Source organism: Diaporthe citri, assembly GCF_014595645.1.
Source record: "Diaporthe citri strain NFHF-8-4 chromosome Unknown scaffold_2, whole genome shotgun sequence".
In the NCBI taxonomy this organism is placed as follows: domain Eukaryota; kingdom Fungi; phylum Ascomycota; class Sordariomycetes; order Diaporthales; family Diaporthaceae; genus Diaporthe; species Diaporthe citri.
Genome location: NW_025064847.1, coordinates 1,658,433 through 1,686,393, shown reverse-complemented (window position 1 = coordinate 1,686,393; position 27,961 = coordinate 1,658,433). Strand labels below are relative to the sequence as shown.

The 27,961-nt window shown below is 55.7% G+C and overlaps 13 protein-coding genes across 13 annotated transcripts; 9 read left to right on the top strand and 4 right to left on the bottom strand.

Annotated features, from left to right (window-relative positions):
* Window positions 1–446: 446 nt before the first annotated feature.
* On the top strand, window positions 447–2,143 carry INS49_006093 (uncharacterized protein; the record flags this gene model as incomplete). The annotated part of the gene is made up of 3 exons (XM_043166868.1): window positions 447–742; window positions 814–877; window positions 938–2,143. The coding sequence occupies 3 exons, from the start codon at window positions 447–449 to the stop codon at window positions 2,141–2,143; spliced, it is 1,566 nt and encodes a 521-aa protein (XP_043028012.1).
* A 393-nt stretch (window positions 2,144–2,536) lies between these two features.
* Window positions 2,537–3,700, bottom strand: INS49_006092 (uncharacterized protein; the record flags this gene model as incomplete). The annotated part of the gene is made up of 4 exons (XM_043166867.1): window positions 2,537–2,686; window positions 2,763–3,306; window positions 3,378–3,459; window positions 3,541–3,700. The coding sequence occupies 4 exons, from the start codon at window positions 3,698–3,700 to the stop codon at window positions 2,537–2,539; spliced, it is 936 nt and encodes a 311-aa protein (XP_043028011.1).
* Window positions 3,701–5,743: 2,043 nt separating this feature from the next.
* Window positions 5,744–5,983, top strand: INS49_006091 (uncharacterized protein; the record flags this gene model as incomplete). The annotated part of the gene is made up of 1 exon (XM_043166866.1): window positions 5,744–5,983. One exon carries the CDS (start codon window positions 5,744–5,746, stop codon window positions 5,981–5,983), a length of 240 nt encoding a protein of 79 aa, XP_043028010.1.
* A 99-nt stretch (window positions 5,984–6,082) lies between these two features.
* INS49_006090 (uncharacterized protein) lies at window positions 6,083–6,865 on the top strand (the record flags this gene model as incomplete). Its single annotated transcript, XM_043166865.1, has 2 exons — window positions 6,083–6,700; window positions 6,785–6,865. The coding sequence occupies 2 exons, from the start codon at window positions 6,083–6,085 to the stop codon at window positions 6,863–6,865; spliced, it is 699 nt and encodes a 232-aa protein (XP_043028009.1).
* A 1,011-nt stretch (window positions 6,866–7,876) lies between these two features.
* On the top strand, window positions 7,877–9,037 carry INS49_006089 (uncharacterized protein; the record flags this gene model as incomplete). Its single annotated transcript, XM_043166864.1, has 4 exons — window positions 7,877–7,957; window positions 8,028–8,312; window positions 8,375–8,701; window positions 8,774–9,037. The coding sequence occupies 4 exons, from the start codon at window positions 7,877–7,879 to the stop codon at window positions 9,035–9,037; spliced, it is 957 nt and encodes a 318-aa protein (XP_043028008.1).
* An 847-nt stretch (window positions 9,038–9,884) lies between these two features.
* Window positions 9,885–10,579, top strand: INS49_006088 (uncharacterized protein; the record flags this gene model as incomplete). Its single annotated transcript, XM_043166863.1, has 2 exons — window positions 9,885–10,002; window positions 10,092–10,579. 2 exons carry the CDS (start codon window positions 9,885–9,887, stop codon window positions 10,577–10,579), a joined length of 606 nt encoding a protein of 201 aa, XP_043028007.1.
* A 120-nt stretch (window positions 10,580–10,699) lies between these two features.
* On the bottom strand, window positions 10,700–11,191 carry INS49_006087 (uncharacterized protein; the record flags this gene model as incomplete). Its single annotated transcript, XM_043166862.1, has 1 exon — window positions 10,700–11,191. The coding sequence occupies one exon, from the start codon at window positions 11,189–11,191 to the stop codon at window positions 10,700–10,702; it is 492 nt and encodes a 163-aa protein (XP_043028006.1).
* Window positions 11,192–12,452: 1,261 nt separating this feature from the next.
* Window positions 12,453–14,961, top strand: INS49_006086 (uncharacterized protein; the record flags this gene model as incomplete). The annotated part of the gene is made up of 2 exons (XM_043166861.1): window positions 12,453–14,828; window positions 14,887–14,961. The coding sequence occupies 2 exons, from the start codon at window positions 12,453–12,455 to the stop codon at window positions 14,959–14,961; spliced, it is 2,451 nt and encodes an 816-aa protein (XP_043028005.1).
* A 5,616-nt stretch (window positions 14,962–20,577) lies between these two features.
* INS49_006085 (uncharacterized protein) lies at window positions 20,578–21,195 on the top strand (the record flags this gene model as incomplete). The annotated part of the gene is made up of 3 exons (XM_043166860.1): window positions 20,578–20,587; window positions 20,836–20,973; window positions 21,032–21,195. 3 exons carry the CDS (start codon window positions 20,578–20,580, stop codon window positions 21,193–21,195), a joined length of 312 nt encoding a protein of 103 aa, XP_043028004.1.
* A 616-nt stretch (window positions 21,196–21,811) lies between these two features.
* INS49_006084 (uncharacterized protein) lies at window positions 21,812–22,453 on the bottom strand (the record flags this gene model as incomplete). Its single annotated transcript, XM_043166859.1, has 2 exons — window positions 21,812–22,121; window positions 22,269–22,453. The coding sequence occupies 2 exons, from the start codon at window positions 22,451–22,453 to the stop codon at window positions 21,812–21,814; spliced, it is 495 nt and encodes a 164-aa protein (XP_043028003.1).
* Window positions 22,454–22,837: 384 nt separating this feature from the next.
* Window positions 22,838–23,259, top strand: INS49_006083 (uncharacterized protein; the record flags this gene model as incomplete). Its single annotated transcript, XM_043166858.1, has 2 exons — window positions 22,838–23,117; window positions 23,207–23,259. The coding sequence occupies 2 exons, from the start codon at window positions 22,838–22,840 to the stop codon at window positions 23,257–23,259; spliced, it is 333 nt and encodes a 110-aa protein (XP_043028002.1).
* A 665-nt stretch (window positions 23,260–23,924) lies between these two features.
* INS49_006082 (uncharacterized protein) lies at window positions 23,925–24,598 on the bottom strand (the record flags this gene model as incomplete). Its single annotated transcript, XM_043166857.1, has 3 exons — window positions 23,925–24,035; window positions 24,093–24,467; window positions 24,575–24,598. The coding sequence occupies 3 exons, from the start codon at window positions 24,596–24,598 to the stop codon at window positions 23,925–23,927; spliced, it is 510 nt and encodes a 169-aa protein (XP_043028001.1).
* Window positions 24,599–24,985: 387 nt separating this feature from the next.
* Window positions 24,986–27,771, top strand: INS49_006081 (uncharacterized protein; the record flags this gene model as incomplete). The annotated part of the gene is made up of 2 exons (XM_043166856.1): window positions 24,986–25,345; window positions 25,423–27,771. The coding sequence occupies 2 exons, from the start codon at window positions 24,986–24,988 to the stop codon at window positions 27,769–27,771; spliced, it is 2,709 nt and encodes a 902-aa protein (XP_043028000.1).
* Between the last annotated feature and the right edge of the window lie 190 nt (window positions 27,772–27,961).

Genomic DNA, 27,961 nt, shown 5'->3' with positions numbered 1-27,961 from the left:
TTATCTGCACGAGGCGGGCAGGGGCGGAGAGGTGCCTGCCTGCAGCTCGACAGGTGGAGGACCCCGTGAGCTTCCCGGCCCTTGGACTGTGCAGGTAGCCCCGTACCCCAGTCGATGTCTGGCAGCTCGGTGAGGCAATCGAGCTGTCGGCTGACAGGGGGCCACCTCCCATACCTCCCATGTAGCACCGTAGCTTCCATGCCCGCACTGCACAGCTCCTCTCCACAGGTCGCAAGTTTGAGAGGGCACTGGCCGGACCCATACCATCATCTTACTCGCATAGTTCTACCGCATAGCTCTATCACCTACTTGGTATCAAGCAGAGACCACCTCTGTTCCATCCGAACCGGTGCATCCACTTGGCCAAGGGAGGGGGGCAGCGGGAGCAGGAGGAGTAATAGTCTACGCCCGACGCACCTGTCCAGACTGCTGCACGAAACGCCAACATGAGGCAGAGAATCACCTTCCTGCACAAGCCAGACGATGCTCCTGACCCGTCCTCCCTGGTCGTCACTGACACCAGCCTTACAGGGCCAGACTTGTCTGCTGCTCGCGAGGACCGCATCACCCTGGCCCTCGAGGAGCTGCCCGAGGAGCTGCGCCAGGTCTTACAGAGCTGCCATGAGCTTCACATAAGATGGATCAGCTCTCATCACTACGACACCATCAGCCCGCTCTACTCTCGCCTGTCGCCCGGCCTTCACGTATTCTTCACCCCTCGCGCAGACTCGACCTTCCAGGAGTAAGCCGTCCTTCTCAAATCCCCAAATTACAACATCCAGGGGCCAACTCACACACGCTGATGAAACACAGTGATGAGCAGCTTTGTGCGGCTCTGAAGAATGCATTTGGTAATCTGGACTGTGACACACCAAAGGTACATATAATCAGTCTTCAGACAGTCCTACCGCGAAGTCACTCATTAACGTCGCAACAGACTTCCTTCACCTCACTCCCAAGCGACCGCTTCTCCCACTCCACCGCCTTCCAGTACTACCAAGCTCTTGAGGATCTCTCGGTTTTCACCAAATATGTCGGCAGGGATCTCTGCCCCTTGCCAGAATCTGCAACTTCGTCCACTGGCACGTCATCATGCGCCTCCCGCGTTGACCTGCTCTCCACCGCCAACTCCCTAGACATCTCCTACGACACCATCTCCCACGCCCTCAAGGTAACCGGCACGTGGGGTTTCCAGGGCCAGCCCCTGCGCGTGGTCGCGCCAGAGGCCAGCAACCACCGCGTCGAGGTCGGCATCCTCGCCACGGACAAGCCCCACGGCATAGAGCCGCACGAGCTGGGCCTGTCGGGCTCGCTCACCGTCCTCGGTCAGGACAAGAAGCCCGCCGCCACCATCTTCAAGTTCCCCGCCCGCCACCGGCGCGTCGAGGGCGCCTCCTTCTCCGCCGCCTTCCTGCAGCCCGCCGGCCTCCACCCCACGCTGCAGCTCCAGCTCCACGGCGGCGCGGCGGCGCCGCCGGACCTAGGCGGGGATGACGGCTCCTCCCACTGCTCGCTGCACGCCCACCTGACACTGCCGCGAGTCATCTTCGCCGACAAGTACCAGCTGTCCGACTCGCTGTTTCTCGCCTCCAAGAACCTGACCGCCCTGCGCTACATCTCGCAGCCTGTCGACCTCGAGGCGCCCGACTACGCCCTGAAGACCTGGGGATCAGCCGCGCTGCTGGAGCTCGCCCCGCCGCCGCCGAAGACGACGGAGGAGAAGGCGGCCTGGACGGCAGGGGTACCGCTCCACCTCCGCTACCTCAGCCCCGCGTCCGGGGGATACCGCACGGCGGAGTTGCCGCACCCTGCCGTGTTCTGGGCGTGCACGACCGAGGAGGGCACGAAGTTCCCCGCGAGCCCGTTCGAGCGCGTCAACCTGGGCTACGACGGGCTGTTCGGGCCGCGGACCGTCTTCTGGCACGTCGACCCGGTGGCGCCGGACGCGGCGGGCGCGAAGCTGCTCAGTGAGGTGCGCGTGCCAGTGCTGGACGTGGACAGGTCCGGCTGGGTCAGCGCCGGCACGGCCGCAGTGGTTCTGCTCGGCTTCGGGTGGGTCGCATGGAAGCTTCTCGCCGTATACCTGAGGACGGGCTATGGGCCGCAGCAGCAGATGGAGGGACTGGAGAAGAAGAAGCAGTAGGCAGCAAATGGCCGGGGGACAGGACTGGTTTTACATGGTTTTCAGGCGGTGGTGTTCTTATGCATAATACGTCTTCTTCTAGTATACCTGTCTCTAACCTTTGATGAGATCCCGTCCTCTCTGTCACAACTCCCCTAGTCCCATTTTATATGCTTCTCGATCGCCGCGGCCCAATTTCTCGAGCATAGGCTAGTAGATATCTTTCTGGGCAGTTTAACACTGGTCAAAGAAGCCACACATGACTCGGCGGCCGGGGGTTCCGAATCCATCCCGAAATGCCGAAGTTTTCGGTTCGCTCGGAGTTTCTATAACCCCAGCAAGTCCTTGCCGGCATGAGCAGATGTTGCTCTGCCTCTGAGCGTCTCGAAGTTTCAGTCCTCTGCCGCGTAGCCCTTAGAACGCGAAGACCTGGTCCTCGAGCTTGCTCACGGGCCTGGCCTTCTTGAAGCCGATGGCCTCGGTGGTCTTCTTCAGGCCGCTGACCATGGGGGGAGGGCCGCAGAGCAGGATCTTGACGTCGTCGGCGGGCTTGGGGAGCCATTTCTGCGAGTGGAGTTTAGCACATAAGAACTGCTGTATGCTACATGCTGCTGGGTGCCACATGGTGGTAGCGCCTTACCGTGATCATGTCGGCGGTGACGTAGCCGACGCCGCCGGTCCAGCCCTCGGGGGGCTTGTCCAGGACGTAGTGGACCCTGAAGCCCTTGTCCTCTGCGGCGAGGGCGTCGAGGTCCTCCTTGAGCAGGATGTCCTGCTTGGTGACGTTGGCGAAGATGAGGTCGACCTCGGTGCGGTCGCCGGCCTTGCGGCCGCGGATGATGGCCTTGACGACCTGCAGCATCGGGGTGATGCCGGTGCCGCCGGCGACCATGCCGAAGTGGCGCACCATGTTGGGGGTGTAGGTGAAGGCGCCCTTGGGCCCGCGCACGCGGATGGTCTGGCCGACGTTGACCGAGGCCAGGTGCTTGCTGATGTTGCCGGTCGGGTACGACTTGATCAGCAGGTCGAAGTAGCCAGCCTGCTCGTCGCCGCTGATGGGCGTGTAGGAGCGCACGATCTCCTTGCTCGTGCCGTCGGGCTGGGGCAGCACCGCGCCGATGGAGATGTGCTGGCCGATGGGGAGGCCGAGGATGTGCGACGGGCTCGGCAGGGTGAAGCGGTAGCTGCGGCGTCGTCAGTCAGCCGGATCAGATCAAGTCGGTAGCGCTGGTAGCAAGTGCTGGCGCAAACATACATGGCGGTGTTGTGGGACAGGATGGTCTTCTCCTTGAGCTCGAACTCTTGGAAAATGTCAGGCTTGAGGGCCTTCTGGGGTTCTGCGGCGTAGTGCTGTCAGCTGGCATGTTCGGTTCCCGAGTGTTTCTGCCGGTGAGGCAGTCGTGACGGGAAAAACTCACGGGTCCTCCAGAACTTGATGGCGCTCAGCGCGAGGGTGACCAGGACCGCGTACGGGAGCCATTCCCTCTTAACAATGGCAACGCCGACGACGAGCAGGCCGGCGGGGATGTAGATGCCGTCGACATACTTTTTCGCGCTCAAAGGCTCCTTGGTGGCCATTGCGAGAGAAGGGCTGACTGCGGTGAGCTTGTCCGTACACACAAAAGCCCACTCAAGTTGGAGGAGAGAGACGTGCCCCGCGTTGGAGGAGGGGAGAGTGAATTGGTCTGCCTTTGAACCTCGGGGGATATCGGTCAAGGTTCGGATTCTCTGTTGGGAAGAGGAACATGCGCGGTTGAGGAGCTTCGACCACGGCGGAGCCCGAATCGGCCCATACGGACAGGATGCAAGGGTCCTGGGGCGCCTTTTTTTTTGCCGGGGGACAAGCCCAGAGCTCCAGCCTTAGAATGGCAATTGGCGCCGATGACACTCCGAACCAGACACCTGGGGCAGCTAGGCTCGCAGCCAAGAACCAACCGGTCTACTGTGGCAGGTACCTCGGTACCCGAAGTAAGTGAACGACGGGCCCCACTTATGAGCCCGTGGTCCAGCTGTCAGATCCAGCTGCTTCCAGCTGGTAATCACGACGCGGACTGCCTCTGTAGACCTCTACTAATGACATGAACACGGAATACTCCACAACTCTTCTTTGTTATTTTTATGTACGGAGAGGATAGTTTATACGCAAATTTGATATTCACAGTATGCCTTTCACCTCCTGGAGAGGAGGGATCATCAGCACCGTGAAGCGAAATGGAGGAGCCGAGCCACGGAAACACGGCGACACCGAGCTCGAGATGGATTGACTCGAGCGTGCAGAGAGACCGAAGTGGATCAGAGGGGTCAGGGACGCAGTGGGTGTTTTCAAAGCTTCCATTTCCTGGCAGTGTGTGATGAAAGGCTGGAATCTGCCTGGCCCAAGTCTATCAACACATAGGATTCCACGGGCATGACCCCCTTGCCTCTGTCGATGCAAATCGTTCACTAAAGAGGTTTCAATACCTGAGTGAGATAGAAGCCGGAAAAAGTCTCAATGATAAGATTGGGAGATGGGCTGGACTGTTTGCAGATGCTGAATATGTCTTATTGGTGTATTCGTAAGAGCTCGTGAGTCAACGTTCGGCAACATTTCATCTGTCGTTCAAAATTTCCCCCGAGACCACGTGAAACAGGTAGTGACCTATAAACAAAAGTCTAGTTTTAGGGACGATAACCAAACATGTGTCGATATTTGGGTGTTACTGGTAAGGTCAGTTGTTTCCCTGCAAGTAAGATTCTGTCCCATATGTAAGTGCACGAATTCAGCAGTATACTCTACAACAGGATGTTGGGATACCGTAGAGCCTCATGATATAGTTCTCTGGGTTAGGCCAATATAGCTAATATGGGCTTCCTCTTAATGTAATACACTAGGAGAAGACTATACGGATATCGAACGGCATTCAAGAAACCAGCTGGCCGAACAGAAGTACGCGTGCTCAGATGTTTTGTTTCACAATCTAGGCCAGTGTTGTTCTTTCAAGCACATACGTATCTGAATAAGTAAACGTAATGTGTAAGTGTGTCTTTAAATTTCTGCGAAAGTCAGACAGTCGGATTTATCCATTGAGATCAAAGCCATGGAATGGTCCTCAAGGGACAGATCAGCTATAGGCGTGGGGCTACAAAAGCTATCCAGGTATCTAGGTAGTGAGTGATGTCTTATGGCCAGAGTATATCAAGCAGACAGTATGCCCTGTTTGGATCCAATGTTGAGATTTGTCAGCAGGTTGCCCAAGTGGTCATCCTGCAGTGGCCAAGGCCAGGACGGCAAGGCCCAGATACTCGGCTGAGTATGCACTCCACATGAGCAATACATGTACTCCATACAATGTCTCCTGCACATGGCAAAAACATCATTTCTAATCACTGCGGCTGCCGGGTGGTTTTCATCCGTGGCCGAAGACTTGAAAAGAAGTCGATTTGGGCCTCCATGTGATATTTCTTATTTCTAGAAGCTGCTTGGAAAAGTAAGCTCAACAACTGGCCCTAAGAATAAGACTCGAGTGACCGTTCCGCATACGTAGGTAAAATCCCCCCATCTCGGCTTTGACACGTCCCATCTCTTTAACTCACACCTCACTCCATCCTAGGACGATTCAACCGTGCGCTTCGGTACCCAAGATGTCGAGGCTCGTGGTCGTTGTTGGCATCACCGGCAATCAGGGAGGAAGTGTCGCAGATACCTTTCTCGCTGACACCAACTGGCGTGTCCGAGCCATCACGCGAGACCCATTCAAGCCCGTCGCCCAGGAATGGACAGCCCCAGGCGTCGAGCTGGTGGCCGCCGATCAGGACGACGTCGACTCCCTGACGAAGGCCTTCACGGGAGCACACGCCATCTTCGCCATGACCGACTACTGAGCGCCACTCCATGACCCCAAGGTGAGGGCCACAGCGGCCGGGCGCGGAATCACCGCCGAGCAGCAGTGTGCCTCGGTAGAAACGCAGCGCGGAAAAAACATGGCCATCGCCGCGGCCGCGCCGGTAGTTCAGGAGACGCTAGAGCGCTTCGTCTACAGCAGCCTGCCGGACTCGACTAGGTTGTCCAGTGGAAAGTACACCAAGGTCTGGCATTTCGACAGCAAGGCCGCGGTCGAGGAATTCGTCCGCCGCGACCCTACCATGACCTCTGCCGGCCTCAGCCAGAAGTCCAGCTTTATTCACGTTGGCGTGTACGTTGACAATTGGCGACGGTCACCGTTGGAGATTGTGAAGGACCCCGAGTCGGATGGGTACTACCGCGTCCAGGTCAGCGACGGGCGCGAGAAACTTCCCTTCATCTGGATCAGTCGGGATACTGGGACGCTGGTGAAGAAGCTCGTGGAGGATGTGCCGCCCGGCGCGAGACTGCTCGGGGTCAGCAAGATGGCCTCCTACAGGGAATACCTCGGTACCTGGGCCCGAGTTGTTGGTAAGAACCTGGCTGGCGACCAGGGCATCAAGCAGATGTTGCCAATGGAGTATGCCGAGCGGGTGAGGGGTGACAAAGACCATAAGGAGCATATGCTTGAGACATGGGCATTTGCCCATGAATTTGGCTATGATGGCGGCGACCCGGATATGCTGTATCCGAAAGATGTCAGTCCTCCCCTCCTCGAACAATTCTTTTGGTAAAAGTTCGAGTACCACGCTTAGAATCAGAACTGACTTTGAATTGAACAGATCGGCGCAGAGAATCTTTTGACATCTATTGAGGAGTACGTTGAATGGGAGGACTGGAGCCCGCTGTTTAAGCAGGATTAGCTGTCTGTTGATTCACCCTGGCTGCCAGCGTTGATTGAGGAACGAGCGGTGGTCGAGTTCGGGTCGCGGGTAATTCAAATTTTATCTCCCATTTCGCTTGACACTTTTTTTTTACGCTTGAGATTTTTGACCGAGCGTATTCTCCTACCAACCAAACAAATACCTACAACTCCGTCTGAGAAGTATCACATTTTGCATTCGCCAGAGGATATCGTTGGAGCTCATGGATGAGGTGACGTTTGGTTGAGATAGTAGAACTTGGTATACCCATCTCTACATGCAAACTTTTCTGAAGACCGTGAATAACGATCGTATTACTGATTGCCGTCACGATTGGAGGTCATTTTCTATACAACGGCAAACCTCCAACGAGAAGTTGCAGCAAGACCACAAGGACATGTCTTGAGACATATCGGAACAGACATCACGTGTTCCTTTTCGACTCTACCATGGTCCTAGGTACCTGAGTTCACCTGGAAGACAAAATAATGCCGGAATTTGAGCTCCGGGCAAAGCCTGGGGCGTCAATACTGCCAAGTAAATTTCGAGATCCACATGATGAGGCGATCGGGACTAAAAGTGGACATCACATAGTCTCGCAAGTAGTCTGCGGGTTTCTCGGTTGATAATCTCGCCGACCGCTCGGAGACTTTTTTGCTTTCCTGGTCACCTTGACGTATGTAGTTCGATATTGCCAGGGCATAGCCTCGAGTTAGATGTAACAATGCAGATAGAATCCCGGCAGAGTCCTTTTCCACTGCGGAGATTTCAAGTTTGTCTAAGTCGTCCGCCATTTCGGCCGAGTGCGTCCGACACTCCCAAGGATGCACAAACTTGTGTTAATCAGCTTCTAGTGCGCAGGACACATGGTAGACTATTATATCCACCTCGCACTTCAGGAGTACCCCGATGCAGCAAATATGAAAGAGCAATCCCCGCACTTGTCTCAGGCCAGAATTTGAACCATTGCAGTTCACCAGTACCACGCGCAGCATTCTTTGCATCGCCAGCATGAAGGTTATTATCATTGGCGCATCCGGAGAGACCGGCCGGTCCATCGTGAAGGGCTTGCTTGAGTCCACCACGCAATTCGTGTGTTTTTGTCCCTACATAGCTAAGCGATCACCGAGGCGGTGGGCTGACCCAAAGTACCCGTTGCCAGGACATCACTGCTGTGACCCGAGAGGCATCTCTCAACAGCAAGAAGAATGATGAGCTGAGGAAGCAGGGCGTCTGGGTCGTGGCTGCAGACCTGAGAGGGCCAGAGGATGACCTGGTTAATCTCCTCAAGGGCGCCGATGTTGTCATCTCGAGCATCACTGCACCAGCCTTGCTGGACCAGATCCCCCTGGCAGATGCGGCGAAGAAAGCCGGCGTTGGCCGCTTCATCCCATGCACCTATGCGACGGCTTGTCCTCCGGTGGGGGTGATGAAGCTGCGCGAGACGGTGAGCAGACACTGCAACGCCCCTTCCTCATACGAAAGCTTCAGCAGCTGATGACGTCGCAGAAAGAGAGAATCCTCAACCACATCAAGAAGATCTACCTTCCGTACACGCTCGTCGACGTGGGCTGGTGGTATGAGATCAGTCCGCCCCGGGTCCCTTCCGGGCGTGCTGACTACGGCCTCATGGCTCCAATGGCATATCTGATAGGAGACGGCTCGGTGCCCTCTGCTCTCACTTACCTTCAAGACATTGGCCGATACGTGGCGAAGATCATCGCCGATCCCCGCACCCTGAACAGGATGGTCTTCGTCTACAACGAGCTCTGGACGCAAAAGCAGATTGTCACCAAGGTCGAGGAGCTGAGCGGAGAGAAGATAGAGCTGAACTATGTATGCGACCCTTCCTAATACCTCACCACTTATTATGTATGTCACCGTTTCGCTAACTTAAGGTCTGCAAAGCTGTCCGGGGAGGAGCTGCAGTCCCAAATTGCTAAGCTCTTGGGGCCGGACCAAGCTGAGCCAACAGACGTTGGCCTAGTAATGAAGCTTTGGAGTCTCGAATATGAGTACTCTTGGGGCATTCGTGGAGATAACACGCCCGAGAGCGCCAAGTACCTGGGGTACCTTTTGGGCAAGGAGCTCTACCCGGACTTGGAATTCACCTCGTTCGAGAGCTACTTGAAAGACTTGCTGGAGGGAAAGGCTACGAAAGTCTATGTGTAATTACGTTTTGAAACATCGAGCCGCGCCACTAACTACCGAATAATGAATATTTCATGCCAAGAGTAGTTCTTGCCGTGTATGGTCTACACGGAGTTGATCCTCACTAGGGAGACTAAGCAGCATTGAACATAACAAGCCAATGGTCTTTTGGACATGTCGCAGAAAATTCGAGAAATAGCAGAGTCGTTGATAGTTCAGGTCACGACACATAATTCCTGCATTTTGCTCTTGTCACAGCGTAAACGGAATGAAGGAAGGGTGTACGCGATGAGGTTGGATCGGGTCGCCCGGCCAAAGATTGATCGAGGTCCATAGCAACATAAAACTTCCCACAATATATGAGCAGGCCTCTCGGTAGTGTGCGATGCCGGAAGAGACGACCTAAGCGTTAGAGTCGATGTTGGACCTGAGGCTGAAGAAAGTGAGCCAAACTGAGATACTTCGGGCAGCGGAATCACCGGCCGGCCGGCCAGCCGCCCCGCCGTTTCACTGCACGCCAAATCCGTCTCGCCGAATTGGCACACAGAGACAGTGGGGCTGTGCAGGGGATGTCTCCCAGCACTCAGCACCAGTCAGCAATACGAGCGACTGAGGCGCCCTTTGCTAGTCGCGCGCATGTCAAACCGTGTCACAAGTTATCCAGTTTGCGGCTTTCCACAGGACTGAGGAGTCAGGGTTGCGGACTTTTCTTTCCTATATTAGAGCTGATAGAGTTTTGAAGCTCTCGGAGGACAGAGATTGTCGTACCAATCGAATCGTGCAGGGTACGCGTGAAAATCGTCTCAACCGGTGAGCTGACCCTGGACCTGCTGGGTGCTAGCTGACTTGCTGCTTGAAGCTGCTCAAAATGGGCGACAAGGTCGAGGACGCTCCTTTCCCGTTGACGGAGGTGGACAAGTGGGTGCTCTCACAGACGGATGAGGAGTTCAAGTACCACGACTGGGAGGAGCTGAGGAAGATCATTGGTATGTGAGGCCCACGCCCCCAGTCTAAGACTTTATGTGCTATTTACGACTGAATTATCCTGAAACCCCTGTCCTGACTGCCCCCACAGAGACCAACAACCTCTCTGTGCTGAAGCGGAAGCCGTCAGACCTCCGCCGGTATATGAAGTGGACAGCTGAGACGAAAGCTGCCTATGGATCCATGACCAACTTCCTGCTGCAACACCGCCTGCCAAAGTCGTGGGGCTCAATCCCTTTCACGCCCGCCTCTGAGACCCCCTTCAAAGATACGTCCGACTACACGGTTCTCGTCAATGACTGGCCCTACGGCCTCACGCCCGGCATCACCCATTTCGTCGTCTGGACCCGGACCATCATTCCGACAGACCCTGAGACTGGAGACGTGACCCCCGAGAGCAGGAGACTGATTGTTGACTTTGTCAAGACGTACTTTTCCGACAAGTTAGGACCAGGAGGCGAGAAGCGTGTGGTGTGGTTCAAGAACTGGGTCGCCCTGCAGAGTGTCCGCGCTCTAGAGCACATCCACGTCCTGGTCAAAGACGCAGATCCGGCCGTGGTTGCTGAGTGGGCCAAATAGCTTGGTTCGCTTGCGCAGCAGAGTAGAGTACATCAACGTACAGTACAGATGGTGGTCCATAGAATCATAGAGCGCTATCCCAGACACAGTCGTCTCCACGTGCACCTGCGCAACACCGGATCATGCCGCAGCACGCCGCTGCTTCCGGTTCACAGGCGGGGCCGCCTCCTGCTGGCCCGGCTGGGCGCCCTGCATGCCAGCCATGCCCCTCGCCATCCCGAGCAGCCCGTAGCCCTTGTAGGCGCCGTAGGCGGGAACGACGGCCCAGAGCAGCCAGAGCCAGTTCCCGAAGAGCATGACGAGCACCTGGCACGCCCAGGTGACCCAGACGACGTCCCACATGTACTCGGTCAGGCCCGGCGCGGAGAGGTCCTCGCCTGAGGACCTCAGGGCGCCCGTGAAGCGGTCGAACGACGGCCGCCCGGCCTTCTCGAGCGCGAACTGGCAGGCGAAGCTGGGCAGGGACAGCAGCGCGTACGTCCACAGGGAGCGCGACCTGATGAAGAGGGACCACAGGATGAAGAGGCCGTTGACGATGGCGGCGCCGATGTGGAGGCTTTTCAGCGACTCGGCGTTGGACTTTGCACGGTCTTTCTTTGCCTTTTGAGCCATGGCGTAGACTGTTCAAATGTGCGTGTTTGGAAAAATGAGGGAGATGAAGCTCTGGTGATATGGTCGTGTGACGTCGAGGAAGAGAGCGTGTCAAGGGGGAAGAAGCCTCACAGAGCTCAACAGTTTAGATCGAGGCTCGATGTGGGAGTTTGGTGGCTGGCCCGTTGTATTTGTGGTGAGGGGGACGAGCTTGGCAAGCCTCCAGATGAAGTCGACGTCGGTGATGATCCCACGCTGTCCACTTCGGGCTTGGGATGGAGGCTGAAAATAAGTCGAGGATCCATCCATGCGCATGTACACGGTGCAGTGGGAGAGTGGGAACCTAGACTTTTTGGTGGTACGGGTAGCCTGGGGTTCCCGTGGGGCCGCACAGAGGCGGTTGCTCAGCGGACCAGAGTGGCTGGCCAATCACTGGCCGCTGCTGCCTCGGTGGACTGAGCGGCAGGCGCCCAACGTCAACATCGGGGCGAGCATTGGAGAGGCAGTTCTGCCTCCGGGCCGTCAACTTCACGACCTGCCACTTTTTCCATTCTCTGGGATCTTAATTGCTCCACGGAGTCGCCTCTTTCCCCCTCGAACTCCTTGGGAAACCTCTTGCAATTGCCGGTTCGCTGCCGCAAGTCGACCCGATTGTCCTGAATCCGATCGTCGTCGTGCCTTCCTGTGTCAATTCCGCGACGGGGACCAAAACATGACCTCGTTCGTTCCTCCGGGTTCAGCCTTTGTCACGACGCGTGCGGTGCTCTCGAATCTTGGAAAGCGCGACAACTCCGTCTGAAGCCACCAACCACCAGGCAACAGGGCACCATCCGGGCGTGCACGGCACGGTCGCTGAGTCGCTCCGGCGCCGAGGATTCTGACCTGACCGGCTTCGACTGCCTCCATTCTCATCGCTCTGCACTTGCTTCTAATACTGCTGGCAGCGCGTGCTCCTACCGTGCTACTGTTCTGTCCTTTTCTTTTCTCTTTGATGCCTGCATGTTATCCCGGCGCTACAGGGGCTACATCTGCATCCACCACCCAGCTCATCAATCATCTATACGAAAGCGGCGAACAATTGCCTTCCCCCACTGCTCGGCATTGACCTTCTCGATATCCTACCGACATTGTCCGATCCTCTCGCAAGCGAACGAAACCATCGTCAGCTCTACCTACTACTCTTGAACGAATTCTCTGCACGCTCCCCCATGGATCGAAGGGGCCGCTGACAGCACATACCCTACTGCTACAAGGGCTCCGCCGGAATACAAACCCTTCAAACATGGCGCCCTCCCAAGCCCTCACCAACGAGATCTTGAGGCAGGCTGTATACTACCACCTCGACAATCTATCTCCCCAGAATGCTCTCTTCTTCGCCGAGAGGCTATGCGCTCAGGACAAGGACAAGCAAACCGAGGCTACCTTTCTACACGCCCTGTGCCACCTGCGGCTTGGGGATGACCGCTCCGCATATGAAGTCAGCAAGGCTGCCGGATACAGAGGTACACATTTGGGCTGTTCCTTTGTGTTTGCACAGGCATGCTTGCGGATGGAACTATGGAAAGAGGGCATCACCGCGCTGGAAAAGTCAAGGGTTTTATGGGCTTCGAAAAATAACATGGGGAAGCATGCCGCTGGGCTGAGAGCGCCACATCCTGATGCTGCAGCCTGCAGCTGTCTCCTTGGGAAGCTTCATCGAGGTTATGACGACAAGGATCGGGCGATCGCTTGCTTTGAGGATGCGCTGAAAGCGAACCCTCTGATGTGGGATGCCTTCACCTTATTGTGTGACATGGGCGTGACAGTCCGTGTTCCGAATATTTTCAAACCCAACGACAGCCTTGTCAAGAACTTCGACCAGATGCTGAACGGTTCTGCGGTCGACCCAAAGGAGCCTCCGCCAAATACACTCGAACCTCTCCACGTTCCTAAGAGGACGTCACGAGCAGTCGCGCATGATTCTGCGGATCCCTTTGAGCCGCAACGCTCGACAGCATTCCAGGATATCCCATCGTTCAGCAATCTCCAAGCGCCTGACACGGACGCGAATGAATTCATGTCCAAGATTGTTGCGGCGAGGTCACGGCTGGGGCCTGTGGTAGCCCCTTCCGTCAACCAAGGCGATATGGAAACACCGACCAACCATAGGTCCAACGTTGACACACATCAGACACGGGTGCCAACGAATCCAGAGCCGCCTCAGGCGCCACTTCGAAGGAACAGGGCGCATGTTGCAGACACGGGACCAGAAGCCCCTCCACGCGGTGGCTACAAGCTAATGACCAAGAGGCGAGAGAAGGTCCACGAGGCCGAAGCGCCGCCCGAAACGGCGGCATCACTCCTCAAACCGACGATTAGTGCTGATAGAAAGCGGACCGTGTCTGGACAGCCGGTACATTCCCGGCCAATGCATGGGGAGGAAGCTCCTCAGCGACGAAGTGCGAGGTTGAACATGTTCAAGCAGTCAGGACCAAAAACGAATACCGGTGCATCTACAATTGGCCCATCCAACGGTCGCGAGCTGAAGAGGGCTAGAGCTCCCATCTCCCGCCTCGTCAGACCAAATCCGAATCCAGCAGTCGGTCGTGTGGTTAGTGGGAACAGACGTGGAACTGAGGACGCGAATATGGATGTCGATCATGCGGAAGGCCCGGCGAAGGAGCCGTTGGCAGTGCAACGCGTTCCCCAGAGGCCCTCAGAACCAGAACCCAAATCTGAAGAGGCGCTGAAGATCGTCCTGGATCTCCTGAGGAGGTTTGCTTATGGTTACCAGCAGCTCTCGCAGTTCAACTGCCAAGAGTCGCTACAGTCGTTTAGCTCACTTCCTCGCGCGCACCAAGACACCGCATGGGTACTGGCACAGATGGGACGAGCCCAGTATGAGCAAGCAGCCTATCCCGAAGCAGAGAGGCTCTTCAGACGCTTGAGGATAATATCCCCAACTCGTCTCCAAGACATGGAGGTTTACTCGACGATCCTCTGGCACCTGAAACGAGAGACGGATCTGTCGTTCCTTGCACATGAGCTGGTGGACTCGGCGTGGCTCGCCCCCGAGTCCTGGTGTGCCCTCGGCAACGCATGGTCACTAGCGAAGGACCACGAACAGGCCCTCAAGTGCTTCAAGCGAGCGACTCAGCTCGATCCGAAATTCGCTTATGCTTACACGCTCCAAGGCCATGAGCACATGGCCAACGAAGAGTACGACAAAGCCCTGACAGCGTTCAGGCAGTCGATCTCCGCGGACCGACGCCACTACAATGCCTACTACGGCATCGGCATGGTTTACGAAAAGCTCGGGAACTATGACAAGGCATATACCCACTTTCACTCCGCACACGTCATACACCCTATGAATGCCGTCCTCATCTGCTGCATCGGTACGGTGCTTGAGAAGCAGAAGCACGTCCTGCAAGCCCTGCAGTACTTCAACAAGGCGACGGAGCTGGCGCCCAGGGCCGCCCAGGCACGGTTCAGGAAGGCCCGCGCGCTTCTCGCCGTGGGGAACCTGCCGGCAGCGCAGAAGGAGCTCTTGGTGCTGAGGGACCTCGCGCCGAACAACGCGCTCGTGCACTTCCTCCTGGGGAAGCTGTACAAGGCTCAGAACGACAAGAGCCAGGCCGTGCGCCATTTCACCCAGGCGCTGAGCCTGGACCCCAAGGTGAGTTCGGATCCTACCCCCAATCTCAAACGCAGAACAGGCACTGATTGTATCCTAGGCGAGCCAGAGAATCAAGGAAGCGATAGAGAGTCTAGAGGAGGACGATGGCCTCGACGATTCCATGATTCAATGATGAGCTAGGATTTTGGCTGGGCTGGCGTGGCTTGGCTTTTCGTGACTGGGCTTGATTTGGCCACCTTACGACTATCTCCCTGGACATAAGCAGCGCTGCTCAAGGGTGAAATGCGCAGCGAACACAGGCGAGGAACGAAACAGCATGGCATGGAGCACGACAAGGTTTTAGGGCATGGCGCAGGCGTTCAAGTATCGGGGTGGGGCAGGAGGGAAGGGGGTCAAAGGAATCACAGCAGGGCAGCAGGCGTATTCTCGTTTGCTTCGCTCCATTTATTTTGACAACGGAAAAAGCAGCCTCATTCGTAATCAACCATCATGGCCTTTGGTCTTGGATGAGGGGTCCTCGAATCCGTGGTAGGGCGGGAGCTGAACACGGCCTCTCTGCTTGTCGTATATTTGTGTATGAGTATTCAAGCACGGCTTGGGATGTACGGTAGACCGGGGCAAGGCATGGTACGGAACTGCCACCTCCAAGCTAGTAGTAAAGTGTGCGGCCTGTTCCTGTTGGGAGTGGGCTCGACAATATGCAATGACATCGACTACGTAACACGTAGAGTCAACCTTTGGCCGTTGATAGTGTCTGTTACGAGGGTTGGGGAAGCAAGTGGATTGGTGATAGGTCAGACAAATTAGTGGTCACGACGGGAAGCCTCATTCAGGCTTTCTTCAGGCCATCCTGTCGTTTCTGCCCCAGTTACATGGTGTGTGTATTCGCGTAACTGCCTAGGTAGTCATTTGCGTTTAAGCCTGCTGCAGTAATATGGCTAGGTATGCTATACAGCAAGATTTACTTGTTGCTGAGCCAAACGACCAAGCAATATACCGTTAAAAACGGCTCTACCAGGAGACGGTAACGGATAGTCACATAAGTATATGACCGGTACCTTTCCTCCGGAATACCTCAAGTGGCAACGAGGCAACCAGGGCTGATCTTATGCACTGCCAACACCGTTCAGGATGTTCAACGCTGCCACTGTCCGTGTGGAGAGGCTTGGTAAGACGTTATGTACCTTGGCATGTGTCGCTTATGCGCCTCGTACTACTATTGGATGGACACTACTTCTATGTCTCGAGATCGTCCCCTGCTTTCCCCAGTTGCGTTTCCATTTCCCAACACCTCCTGGGTCCATCCCCTCCAATCTTGAAATTCGACCTCAACTGCTTACAGTGGAACCAGCCATTGCTTCGAATCAATTACCTCAGACACAGGGCCTCGGCATGTACCCATCATGTCAAGCGATGGCGGAAATGACACTTTCGACTCGGAAAAGTATGCACAAGTCACACATAAACTATGTACTACCTTCACAGTAATCTAAGTATTGACTGGATCAAGGATGAATTGCATGGCATTACCCCCAAAGCTCGATCCTGATAAAGAGGGTGAATTTTTCGACCGGGAGAGGACATGGAACTCGAAAGCCGTTGAAGCAGCCCTGCGTGATGGCGTCGACCCTGATATACTCTGGACCAAAGATGATCTGGTGTCTACTAGAGATGTAACTGATGACTTCGCCTGGACTCATTGGAACACCCCGTTGCATCTCGCGATTCGTGCCTCCGATCACGATTCAGCGGAGACAATTCTACGGTACGGCGGCGATGTCAACATCTATAACCACCAAGGGTGCACAGCCCTTCATGAAGCCATTAACCACCGGCAGCAAGATGATGTTTGGTTCGTTATACGGCATGGTGCAGACCCTAACAAACCTTCACGGGATTGCCACGTGCCTCTCCACTTGGCTCTCCTCGACGGAGACGAGGAGCTGTTCTTCGACCTACTCGAGCACGGCGCATCATTGCAGGCTGCTGCATACTCCGAATGGTCAGTCGCGGATCTTGCGCTGCTGGCTTCAGAGAGAGGGGTACTAGCAAGACTCATGTCGGATGAGCACAGGCTGCTTCCTACGCCTTTGCTGAACCGTTCCGAGTCTCGTCACCAGTCGCAGCCAAGCAATCTGGCTGCTGCGACTAGTGAACTTCTTGCCGTGTCTCTGAGCGACCGTATTCTCCCTCCCAAGGATCTTTACACAATTTATCGATTCCTGCTGCACTCTCTGCATATTCCGAAATGTACATCGTGGGAGGCTGAAGCTGTCGACAGCCTGATCGGGAGCTTTAACGCCAGTTTGTACAAAGCCTCGAATATTCCTAGCTTGGCCGCGACCGAGAGGTTTTGCCCACCTTGTTTGACATTTCAATCGTTTGCTGCCCGGTCCTGCCGCGGCCCCTTTACCAGCATCGACCCTTCGTCAGAACCAATCGAGATCCACAAGAATAAGGCAGAACTCGAGGAGTGTGCTGAGCTCGCCGGCTGCCCATTGTGCGCTCTGGTGGCCGATTGGGTTTATGATGAAAGCGATAGGTCTTCACCGGTAACGTACACAGAAGACGACGGCAAAGGGGCATGGCTACAAGTCGAGGACGAATCGTGCCTAGAATCTTCCCCCATCACATTACAAGTCGGCGAAGCATCGAGTGCACCGCCTGGCAAGCTCCCGCCACGGGTTGGTTTAGTGTATGCGGAGCTTGCGAATGCTCCTTCCGCCTACGTCTCTTTTGAGCTGGAAGGGTTCGACGTGAGTTTCGGCACACAAGAGGATGGAAGCTCCCACATTCACAGCACTGGCTCGTCGCGCGCACTGGGAGTTGCTAAGCAGTGGCTGGAGGATTGCAGGACTTCACCCGCTCATTCTCTCTGCCGAGAAGCATACGGAAAGATCTCATCTGGCCCCTTCGGCCCACTTCCAACTAGGGTCTTACATGTTGGAGCTGAACACCGAGACCCTTACCTTTTCGAGAGTAACGGGACTAGGGCCACTTACTGCATTCTATCGTATTGTTGGGGTCGTCCCGGAAACGCCATTACTACAAAATCCAACATATCCGAACGCATAAAAGGCATACCTCTTACATCCCTTCCTGCCTTGCTTCGCCAGGCTGTGTTAACTGCGAGAGCCCTAGGATTTGATTATATCTGGATTGATGCGCTTTGTATTATACAGGACGACGAAGAGGATTGGGCCCGTGAGGCATCAGTGATGCATGAGTTGTACTCCAGAGCTGACTTGACAATCACAAGTCTTGTTGCAGGAGATTCTAGAGACGACTTGTTCCAACCCCGACCACGGAGAGTCTGCCGACCTATACCATTGAATTTTGGGCACCTTGTACCTAAAAGGGAACGCCCGCCTTTCAAGGAGGGCAGTGTGGTCGAGCTTGCGGTTCACCCCAAACTCGAAATTGCGCAAGAAACCCCCGTCAGTGGTCCAGTGCACCAGCGAGCCTGGACACTACAAGAACAGGCCATGAGCATTCGGTTACTGTATTTTGGCGCAGGGTTGCTGCATTGGGAGTGCCTACACGATTACCGCCTCGAAACGTACCCTTGCTGGGAGGGGAACGCTCCAAACATAAACCACACGTTCTACAAGAATCGTCGCAGCAAACTTGCAATCAAGGGCCTTCCCCCCTTGAAGGGCCTGAGCTCAAGCCTTGATGATCAAGATCCGTTCAAGGTGTGGCAGGCGCAAGTCCAGGAATTCACTAGGCGCCAGATGACGAAGCCTTCCGATCGAATCCCGGCCTTTCTGGCCATTTCAAACTCCATTGCAATGGTGCTCAAAGACGAGTTTGTTGGTGGCATCTGGAAAGGCGAAAACCACTTACTTGAGAGCCTGTGCTGGAGAATCCGGCAACCAGACACTACAGACCCGAGGGGTCCCACCTGGACTTGGGGCTCTCGTTCCGGGGAAGCTTCGTACGACCTCTTAGAGCACGAGGGCAAGAAAACGCGGAAAGCACAGATCGTTTCATGCGATGCCGAGGCAAATAGATCCCAGAGCCAGGTGTTCGGCTCTATCACGCTCGAAGGCACTCTAAAGCTCGTGCAATACGACTTCTCTCACGGCACACCCGGCTACGTATTTCCCGACCACGTATCTGGAGCAAAACAAAAATACTGTTGCTGTGTATTCGACATGATCGCACTCGGAGATCCCCCATTGGCTTATGCTTACCATGGTCCAAGACCAGAAGATAAAGAGAAAGGACGCATCTGCCTCCTGCTGCAACCGATCGATGGAAATGGAGATTTCCGAACGGCTTCAGCGTTCAGAAGGGTTGGCATTGAGTTTCGCCCATGGCGGGATCGTGTGCCGTACAGAAAGTGGTATGCCAAGCTGAGACAGAGGGTGTTGAGCACGTACCGTCCACCTGGCAGCGCTTCCCAGATGGTTGACAGTGAAGATGACACCGTGGGGCTTCGCAGCAGGAGATTGAACAGAGACGCGAATCGACAGCTGCCCGATGCCATCGAAGGAATCGACCAAGATATCCTTCCCAGCGTCGAGGATAAAGCGCGGCCGGAAGAAACCTCGAGCGGCTCCTCGGAAAATGATGACCATGTCGTTATGGGGACTACCCGCAGGAGAGAGACAAAAGAAGTCCAGACCAACCGTATCGTCACTATTTTCTGACAGGGATAAGCGAGATATAGTCGCCAGAACATGGAACCAACTTCAATATGCCGAAGTGGCTAAGTTGTCTGTCGTTTGTTGGTCGTTGGCATGGGTTGGTATGCGTAGTACTGTACATATGCGCTCGCACTTTCTACGCACTCAGGCCGGTCAGGATGGGTTATGCATAGGTGCGTGCTGAGTCTCGTGCTGAGTCAGCCTGGCGGCCTGACTGACTGCGTATTTGCATGTCTGGCCTGACTTTTTGAGCAGCTAGCTAGGTAACTGCAAAGCACAGACAAAGAACAAAATAGGACGTGTTGCAGCTGCGCCTGCGCAGAGAACGGTCAACTTGTCACGTCTACCCTGTTCGGCGTTGGCCAAGGTATCGGGAATAACATGCTGCCAGGGCTCAGACAGGGATGTCGATTGCCGTGCATGCTGATTTTCGCCAGCCTGGTTTATTTGCCGTCAATATAGCATGGGTGCTAAATTCACGATGTGTTTAGAGCGGCATCGCGGGGTAGCGCATCGCTATGTGGAGAGCCAAACATTGGGTCCAAGGTGCTGCAAAAGGGCTTTGTTAGTATCCTGATATGAAGGGAACGCGTAGATGAGGTTGAAAGAGAAGCCTGTGTTTTATATCTGAGGGGTGGGCGGTCCTGAGTAGATATAATAACTGGCTCGAGGCCGCCGAGGTGAACCGTCCGGCAGAGGTGACCTTAGCAGAATGCGGACGCTAGTGCGGATCCCTGCAAGCCGAGACGCCAGGAGCGGTGTGCACGGGCCAGGCCCGACGGCGAAACAACAGAGAAAGGGCCGGTTTTGCACGCCCAAGCCCGCATGGATTTGAGGTCGCTTTCGCAGCTGCAAATTCGTTTTTTGAAGCGTTGGAAAGAGCACGCCCCAAAACTGACTAGCGCCTGCCAGAAACCACAACCCAGATCACACTCTCAGATCAGTCAACCCGCCCCCCCCTTATTAACCGACTTTCCCCCTCGTATCTTACCTCTTTCTCCCTCTCTTATCTCCTCTCTCTCACTCTGCCCATCAATCAACATCCACAGACTCCATCAACAATCCATCCATCTGTCCACCGCGACATCGATTTCATCAACTAAACATCACACTTTTCTTCATCAACTTCATTCAAAATGACTGGACGTAAGTAAATATCCATTTTGTCTTGTCGCCGCCCTCGAAACGCGTCGGCTTTGGTGTTGCTGCGTTTGTCTGCATCCGTCATCACCGCCTTTCGGCCCCGTGTTGGTGGTGGTGGGGCGACACTGCGCCCCGACGCGTCTTGTACCAACACCACATGCAACCGCGTCAAGCCTCACCAACCGTTTCACAAATACACAACTATTTGTCTTGTCTCACTATCGTTCGTTACTAACATGCATCGTCCACAGGTGGCAAGGGCGGAAAGGGTCTCGGCAAGGGCGGTGCCAAGCGCCACCGAAAGATTCTTCGTGACAACATCCAGGGTATCACCAAGCCCGCCATCCGACGTCTTGCTCGTCGTGGCGGTGTCAAGCGTATCTCTGCTAGTAAGTTGCACCCGTGCTGACGCGTCTGCCTGGGACACCTCGCTAACCATCCCGACAGTGATCTACGAGGAGACCCGCTCTGTCCTCAAGTCCTTCCTCGAGGGTGTCATCCGTGACGCCGTCACCTACACCGAGCACGCCAAGCGCAAGACCGTCACCTCCCTTGACGTCGTCTACGCCCTTAAGCGCCAGGGCCGTACCCTGTACGGTTTCGGTGGCTAAGCGGCTTCTGCTCTCTTCTCGACACTGGTCGACTGGGGGCAGCGCGTGTGGAGGATGGATGCATTCTGTTGTTTTTGCACTTGTGCGCTTTCGGCATCCTCCGCGATACAGCATGGGCAAGGCAACTAGAGGTCGGGGACCGATGGGGCTTAGTGGACTTGTTTGATGATCATACAGCAGCAAAGCTGGGCGGAGGCTTCTGCGACAATTGTTGATTTTGGGCGTTGGGGTATCACGGATCAACCGGAATGACAGGGCGTCGGAATGAGGCGACGACCGCCCTTTGGTCGAAAGACAAGTGCGCCGCAAATACACTTGATGAACATACTTAACTACTTGTCTTCTCTCCTGTGACTATGATGTGATCTATGACTCGATGCCCCTAGGACTAGATGATGGGTGCATCGACCGGTGAGGTGTTCTGCCACGGATACTACGTGACTGGCAGCAAATCTAATGTCTGGCTTCTTGCCGTCTCCATGGTGACCCCAGGCCCAAGGACTCCCTCATGTCTATTCCTTGATCAATGCCGTGCGCCTAGCTCAGCGCCTGCTCATCCGACAAACTCCACGTAGCACTTGTCATCAACACCCCGTGACCGACCAACCCCATGCGCCTACAAGTACTTCCTCCCAGCGGCAAAGACCCGCTGCCTGAATATAGGGCTCTTGACCTCCATGTTGACCTTGTAGAAGGGGTTCATGACGGCCTTGACCCAGTTCTCGTAGACCTCGAGGAAGAAGCTCTTGATGGCCTCCTCGGTCGCGGCGCTGGTGGGGTTCGCGGCGATGGAGGTGGACGAGCGCGAGGAGCCGGACGAGGAGGAGCCGCCGAAGGGCTGGTGCAGAAGCAGGAACTTGACGTTGGCGCCCGTCACGAAGCACGAGATGTAGTTGTTGAAGAACTTGTCGATCACCTTGAGGTACCTGCTAGGCCGGTGAGAGGACAGGGTTAGCCGGGGGCTCGCTCAGCATGTATGCGTGCGTAGATAGGACGGGACAGGGCATGCCAGGGGCATGCCATGTGCGATGAGGGAAGAGGCTGTCGTCTTTGGGTGTTCGATCTGTACATACAACTGTCCGTTGTTCCACTGCACCTCCTCGACGACGTCCAGGGCGCTGTGCAGGATGAACTGGTTCAGGTGGCGGGCCTGGTCCGAGAAGCGCGACTGCCCATCGCCGCCCTGCTTGGAGGTGCCGAACTCGTGCTCGAAGAGGGGGTTGTCTTGGGTGCCGATGATGGCAAAGTAGTAGGACATGGTTCTGTTATCGATCGATCATCTGGTAGGGTTTCTGGCTCTCCTCTCCTACGGTCGTGCTTCTCTCTGAGAACACACCTTTGGCTGGACGGACTGAGGATCGGAATGGGAGTGCCTTTGCCCATCATCGGTCCTCCCAGCTTGCGGCGTGAGGTGGGCCGGCCGCAGGGAACCCCCCACAGTCACGGTACCTGCCGATTGGGCCCACCCCAAACTGCGTACAGCAACAGGGTGCTAGCTCCATTCTTTTGGCCATCCAAGCAGCCCATCCCCGGCCGGCGCGCGATCAATCATCAAAATTCCCAACTTCCAACGCCGACAACGCCCAGCAACTGTCGTGTCGAACCACCCCACCCACACGACCGCACAACCCCAACAGCAGCCATGTTCGGGGCCTTCAGATTCACAAACCCATTAAGCAGCGGCCTGCTATGGAAGACCCCCTGGCGGCTGTCCAAGTTCCAGAAGCGGCGGCAGCGGCTCCGCCTCCGGGCGGTCGACTCGGTGGTGGCGACGCTCGACAGCGCGCTGGCAAAGAAGGGCGAGACCACCAAGTCGGTGGAGCGGTGGAAGGCTGAGATGCCCAAGGAGGAGGAGATGCGGGCCAAGGACAAGTACACCATCTTCGACCGCAAGGAGAAGAGGTACCGGAAGGGGATACACAGTATGTCGTGCCAGGGGATTCACTGGGAGTTTGGAATGCAGTCCGTGTGCAATGGGCTCTTCCTTTGACTGACTTGAGTGTGCTTGCAGAGTTGCCCAAGTGGACGAGAGTATCTCAGCGGCTCAATCCTCCTGGATACTAGACGGATGCACTCGACGATATGGTCACTTCAGAACGTTGGGGATCGACGTGCTGCCAACCAAGACGCTACGTTCTATATGGTCGATTACGGCGTCCATCCGGGGTTGGCCACAAAGCATACGAGCATGCGATAGCGAATTAGGGACGGCACGCAACTCAGACGCGCCGATACAAGGTAGGAGGATATAGGCCCTCGCGAGCTTCTTCGAGAATGAGCAGTGGTCTCAGGGTGAAGAGAACACGGCATGTGCGGCGTCGGCTCTGGCGATACCATGCAAAGTCTTGACATGGATTTGTAAGAACATGATTGTGGTTGGACGGAATCAGCATTGTGTAGATACGTCTAGCAAAAGCAGACAGTCCAGATTCATGATGAAAGGCACTGCTCTGCGTCCAATAATGCGCCTCGCGCCTGGCCATTCCTGAATCAATGTGATCTGCATCGTTAACCAGTCCTCCTGTGGGAAGCCAGCCTGTGGGATCCTACCCTTTGGGATAAGCAAGTTGAACCTACGGTTCTGAGGCGGATCCTGCAATGCCCTGAAGAATGCTTGCCATACTCGATGACCATTGATATCCTCACCCAATCTCGCTTTTTCGGGGAAGCCCCAGGTATTCTCATATCGTTGGGGCTCGTCTGGCTCAATCATTCGGTCATATTGCCTCCTAAGCAAGGCGGCCGTAATCGTCGTTCTCCAGGCTGCGTTCTCTTCCTTGCAGAGCCCTGCCCAAGCCACCTCTGCCCTCGTCGAACTCTTCTCTGTACTCGTCTCTCACCTGCGATGATTCGGTCAGCGATGCGCTCGGCGAAGAACCTGCTGCGGATGCACGTACCTGTCCGCCAGACTTGCCACGGCCGTACTGCCTGCCCTCCTCGAAACCGGGGTCCAGGTCAGTCCGAATGATGCGCTCGTCCAGCTTCGTGCCGCCGATGTACTTCATGCAGTCCAGCGCATCCTGGTGCGTGTAGTACTCGACGAAGCAGAAGCCGCATGGCGTCTTGTTGAACCGGTCCAGCCCCATGACCAGCCGCTTTATCTCGCCGCACTTGGAGAAGAGCTCGTAAACCTGCTCCTCGGTGGTGTAGAACGACAGGTTGCCCACGTATAGCGTGGTCGCGTTCGCGAGGGGGTCCTCTGGGGGCTGTTCGGGCTCGCCGTCGCCGTTGTGCTCATCGCCGCGGTCGTTGCGACGGCCGCGCTTGTTGAACTGTGGCCCAGGAGAGTAAATGTTAGCTGCGAATTCGTGGCGCGGAAAAAGGAGGAAAGACTTGCCCGACTGGTGTAATAGGCACTTGGCCTGTCGAGCCGATCGACCGTGTTTCGGACGTGTGGTCTCATGTTGTCGTTAATGTGGCGGATGGCGAGGAATCGATCCACTGGACGGATTGCAATTGCTCTTCTGGTGTAAGTTGAAGACCGCTGCAGCTGCAGGTCCGGGGGTGGGTCCCAATCGGATGCTCCAGGTTGCCCAGGCGCGGGTAGGAAGCTCAAAGGACGCGCTAAAAATGTCAAGTGAAGCTTCCCCTGCCGCCTTCCTTGCCTGCACGTTTGTTGGGTTGGGCTCTGCTTCTTTCACCTTCGTCTTCGCCGACCTTTTTCCCGATCCAAACCTGGCCAACCTTCCAACTCTGTCGACGACATACCGCATGAATCAAATCACCGCAGCCGGCAGCCCATTTTGCTAGCATTGCTACCCTCCAGGAGCAGTGGCCTGGGTCGCAAAACATGTCAAACATCAAGGTCAAATCGTACACCCCGAGCTGGCTGAGCAAGCCAGCTCCAGGGCACACTCTGTTCAAGGCTACCTCAGAAGACCTCGATGCATCCGTTTTCTCCCCCTACTCGTCCAACAAGAGGGCGAGACCTGGTCCGCGACGAACCATCGCACGCCGTGGTACCGAGGTCTTTGTGGCAGTCAACCGAGAGATACGATGGGGCGACTTGGTGTACCTGAAGGAGTCCTGGGCGGAGATGGGAGCCAGTACTCGCATTAAGAGGGAGGATTCAAACGGCTCTTTCTCTATCTACGATGAGGCACGAAACGACACCGAAGGCTCAGACGGCAGACCTGCTGAGGGCTACAGGGTAAGTTGGAGCGAGTAGATATCGCTGGAGACTTGGCGTTCACCTGCGACTGGGCGCCGCGCTGACAGTACTTGCAGATTATCAAGACTCCTGTGGCCGATGAGATCAGACAAATCGTCGTCTCGCCCAACTCGAACTACCTGGCAGTTTTGACAGCCCACACCGTACATATCTGCGTTCTTCCCGACTCCTCACATCTCACCGCGCCGGACAGCACCCCTCTGAAACCGAAGTTCTTCACGCTGGGACCAACGACTCACGTCACATCAAAACCCGCGGTTATGTCCGCGATATGGCATCCTCTGGGTGTCAAAGGCACGTCACTTGTCACAGTCACGGAGGATGCTGTCGTTCGAGTCTGGGAAGTCTCCCCCGCCGATCGGTGGTCATTTGACGCTCCAACGCTGTCCGTCGATCTGAAGAAATTGGCCAATGGCGTCACTCTGGATCAGGACTTCACAGCATCCACGACGGCGACAAATACCTCCTTCTCTCCCGACATGTTCGACATGGAGGTGGCGGCTGCATCTTTCGCTGCCAGGGGCTCTGGGCTTTGGTCTTCAATGACTCTGTACATCGCCATGAGGGGAGGCGACGTCTACGCGTTATGCCCACTTCTTCCAGAGCTCTGGGCCCCGCCTCCTACTCTTGTTCCTTCCCTGTCCGTCTCGATCGTGGCCAAGCTGGCAGCCATCCAGGACGACCCCGAGGTGTCTCCACAGGACAAGCTACTTGCACAGCAGCAACTCGAGTGGATGTCTGATCTAGATAACCAGGAGCCCAAGATTCTTCAGGAATCCCTTGGAGAACCACCAATCGAGGTGTACCGACGCCCAACACACCCAGGATTGATACCCAGGCTCCAAGGACCTTTCAGTTTTGACATGGACCCAAACGAAGACGAACAGGATGACCTTGATATGGAGCTCTCCGATATCTACGTCATTGGCCAGAAAATGGAGACCGACGATCTAATGCTGGGAGAGGATGAGGTCTTGGAACTTGACGAAAATGAACAGGAGGGCCTGTCATTGACGGTGATTTGTCTTCTATCTACAAGTGGACAAGTCAGAATCTGTCTGGATCTGAATGGTGTCGAGGCAAAGTGGCTGCCACCCCGTGTCAAATCGAAAGCCAGCGTGCTCACTGACGTCGACGGCTTGCCCTCGCTGCTGACATACGAGACGCTGGACGTCCTTGCGTTGTCTGAGGTGACGCCTGAGTGCTGGCCCGTCTTCAGCGACGATGCGACTTCTCGGTACTCCTTTTTCATCACGCACAACTCCGGTATTACTAATGTGTCTTTGTCTCCGTGGGTGTTCCGGCTCGAAAGCGAGTTGAACGCGGAGTCAGAGGCTGGGTCGGATTTCAGAATCGGCTTGATTGCAAGCGGAAAATCGGCCTTCGCAAGAATCTACGTCGAGCGGCCGCCCGGCAACTCCCTGGCTGCTTGTGTCGCCATCCGCGACCCCGACCTTGGCTATTTCGTTCTTTCAGCCACGCCCTCTGATCCGCTAGCCCTACAACTCGAAACGCCTGGAGATGAACTCCCACCGATCAAATCGTCATCTTCCCCTACGCCGTTCTACGAGCCCACGCCAGAGCAGAAAGTCCCAATGGAGATGTTCACACCACGACCTGCCTACCAGCCCTCTGCAGTCTTTGACCAATCATCAAACTTGCATAAGATGCAGCAACTGCTGATGACAAGCAGGCATGTCGCCCTGATGCAGCAGCAAATCCGCCTGTCGCCAGCTACGCTCAAGGTGTTCTCCAACGCGCATCAAATCATCAGCACGGAGTCTGGGCGTCTTAATGAGGCAGTCTCAGAGCTGTTCCGCAGATGCGATGCTTTGCGGACGGAGCTGAAGGACCAGATTGTCAAGGCCAATGAGCTAAAGAGTAGGATCGACAGGGTCACGGGCGGAGACGAGGGAACAGAGTCGGACGATACACGCCTCACTCGGGCTGTGTTTGCGCGACGAAAGAAACAGGAAGAGCTGATGCAGAGGTTCGAGAACCTGAGGAGGAAGATCCAGCAGAAGACGCCCCGCGAACTCAGTGACAAGGAAAAGGCGTGGGTAGAGGAGGTCAAGACAGTCGAGCAGAGTCTGTCGGAGTCTGGCGAAAGCGACATGGGGGCAATAGTGGTTGCCGGTGCGCCCAAGTCACAACGACCAGTGGATCGTATCCAGGAGATCAGGAGCCTCAAGGACGAGCTGGCAGGGCAGGTGGCAGGCTTGGAGGGCAAGGAGAGGGCAGGTGATGGTAATTCGGAGAGTAGCCCAGCGTCTTCTGTAGTGAGCCTCAGGATACCCTCTGAGCTCAGGAAGGCCAAGGTATCCCAGGTCAGAAGTCTCTTGGACAGGGAGACTGCTCTTGTAGATGCCCTACAAGATAGGTTGGAGAGGTTGACGGTTGGGTGAGCTACTCAGGATTGGTAGGGCTGCAAGGTGCAGGGCAGCAAGGATCAGCAGCCGCACCGAGCGAGAGAAAAAGGAAAGTCAAGACACAATCAGCCAATACGACATAACACTGCTTGTCGATCAGCGGAATTGTTTGCCACTATCACTGCTCGGCAGGTATTGCAGCCTCGCGCGTTAATGAGGCGGCTGG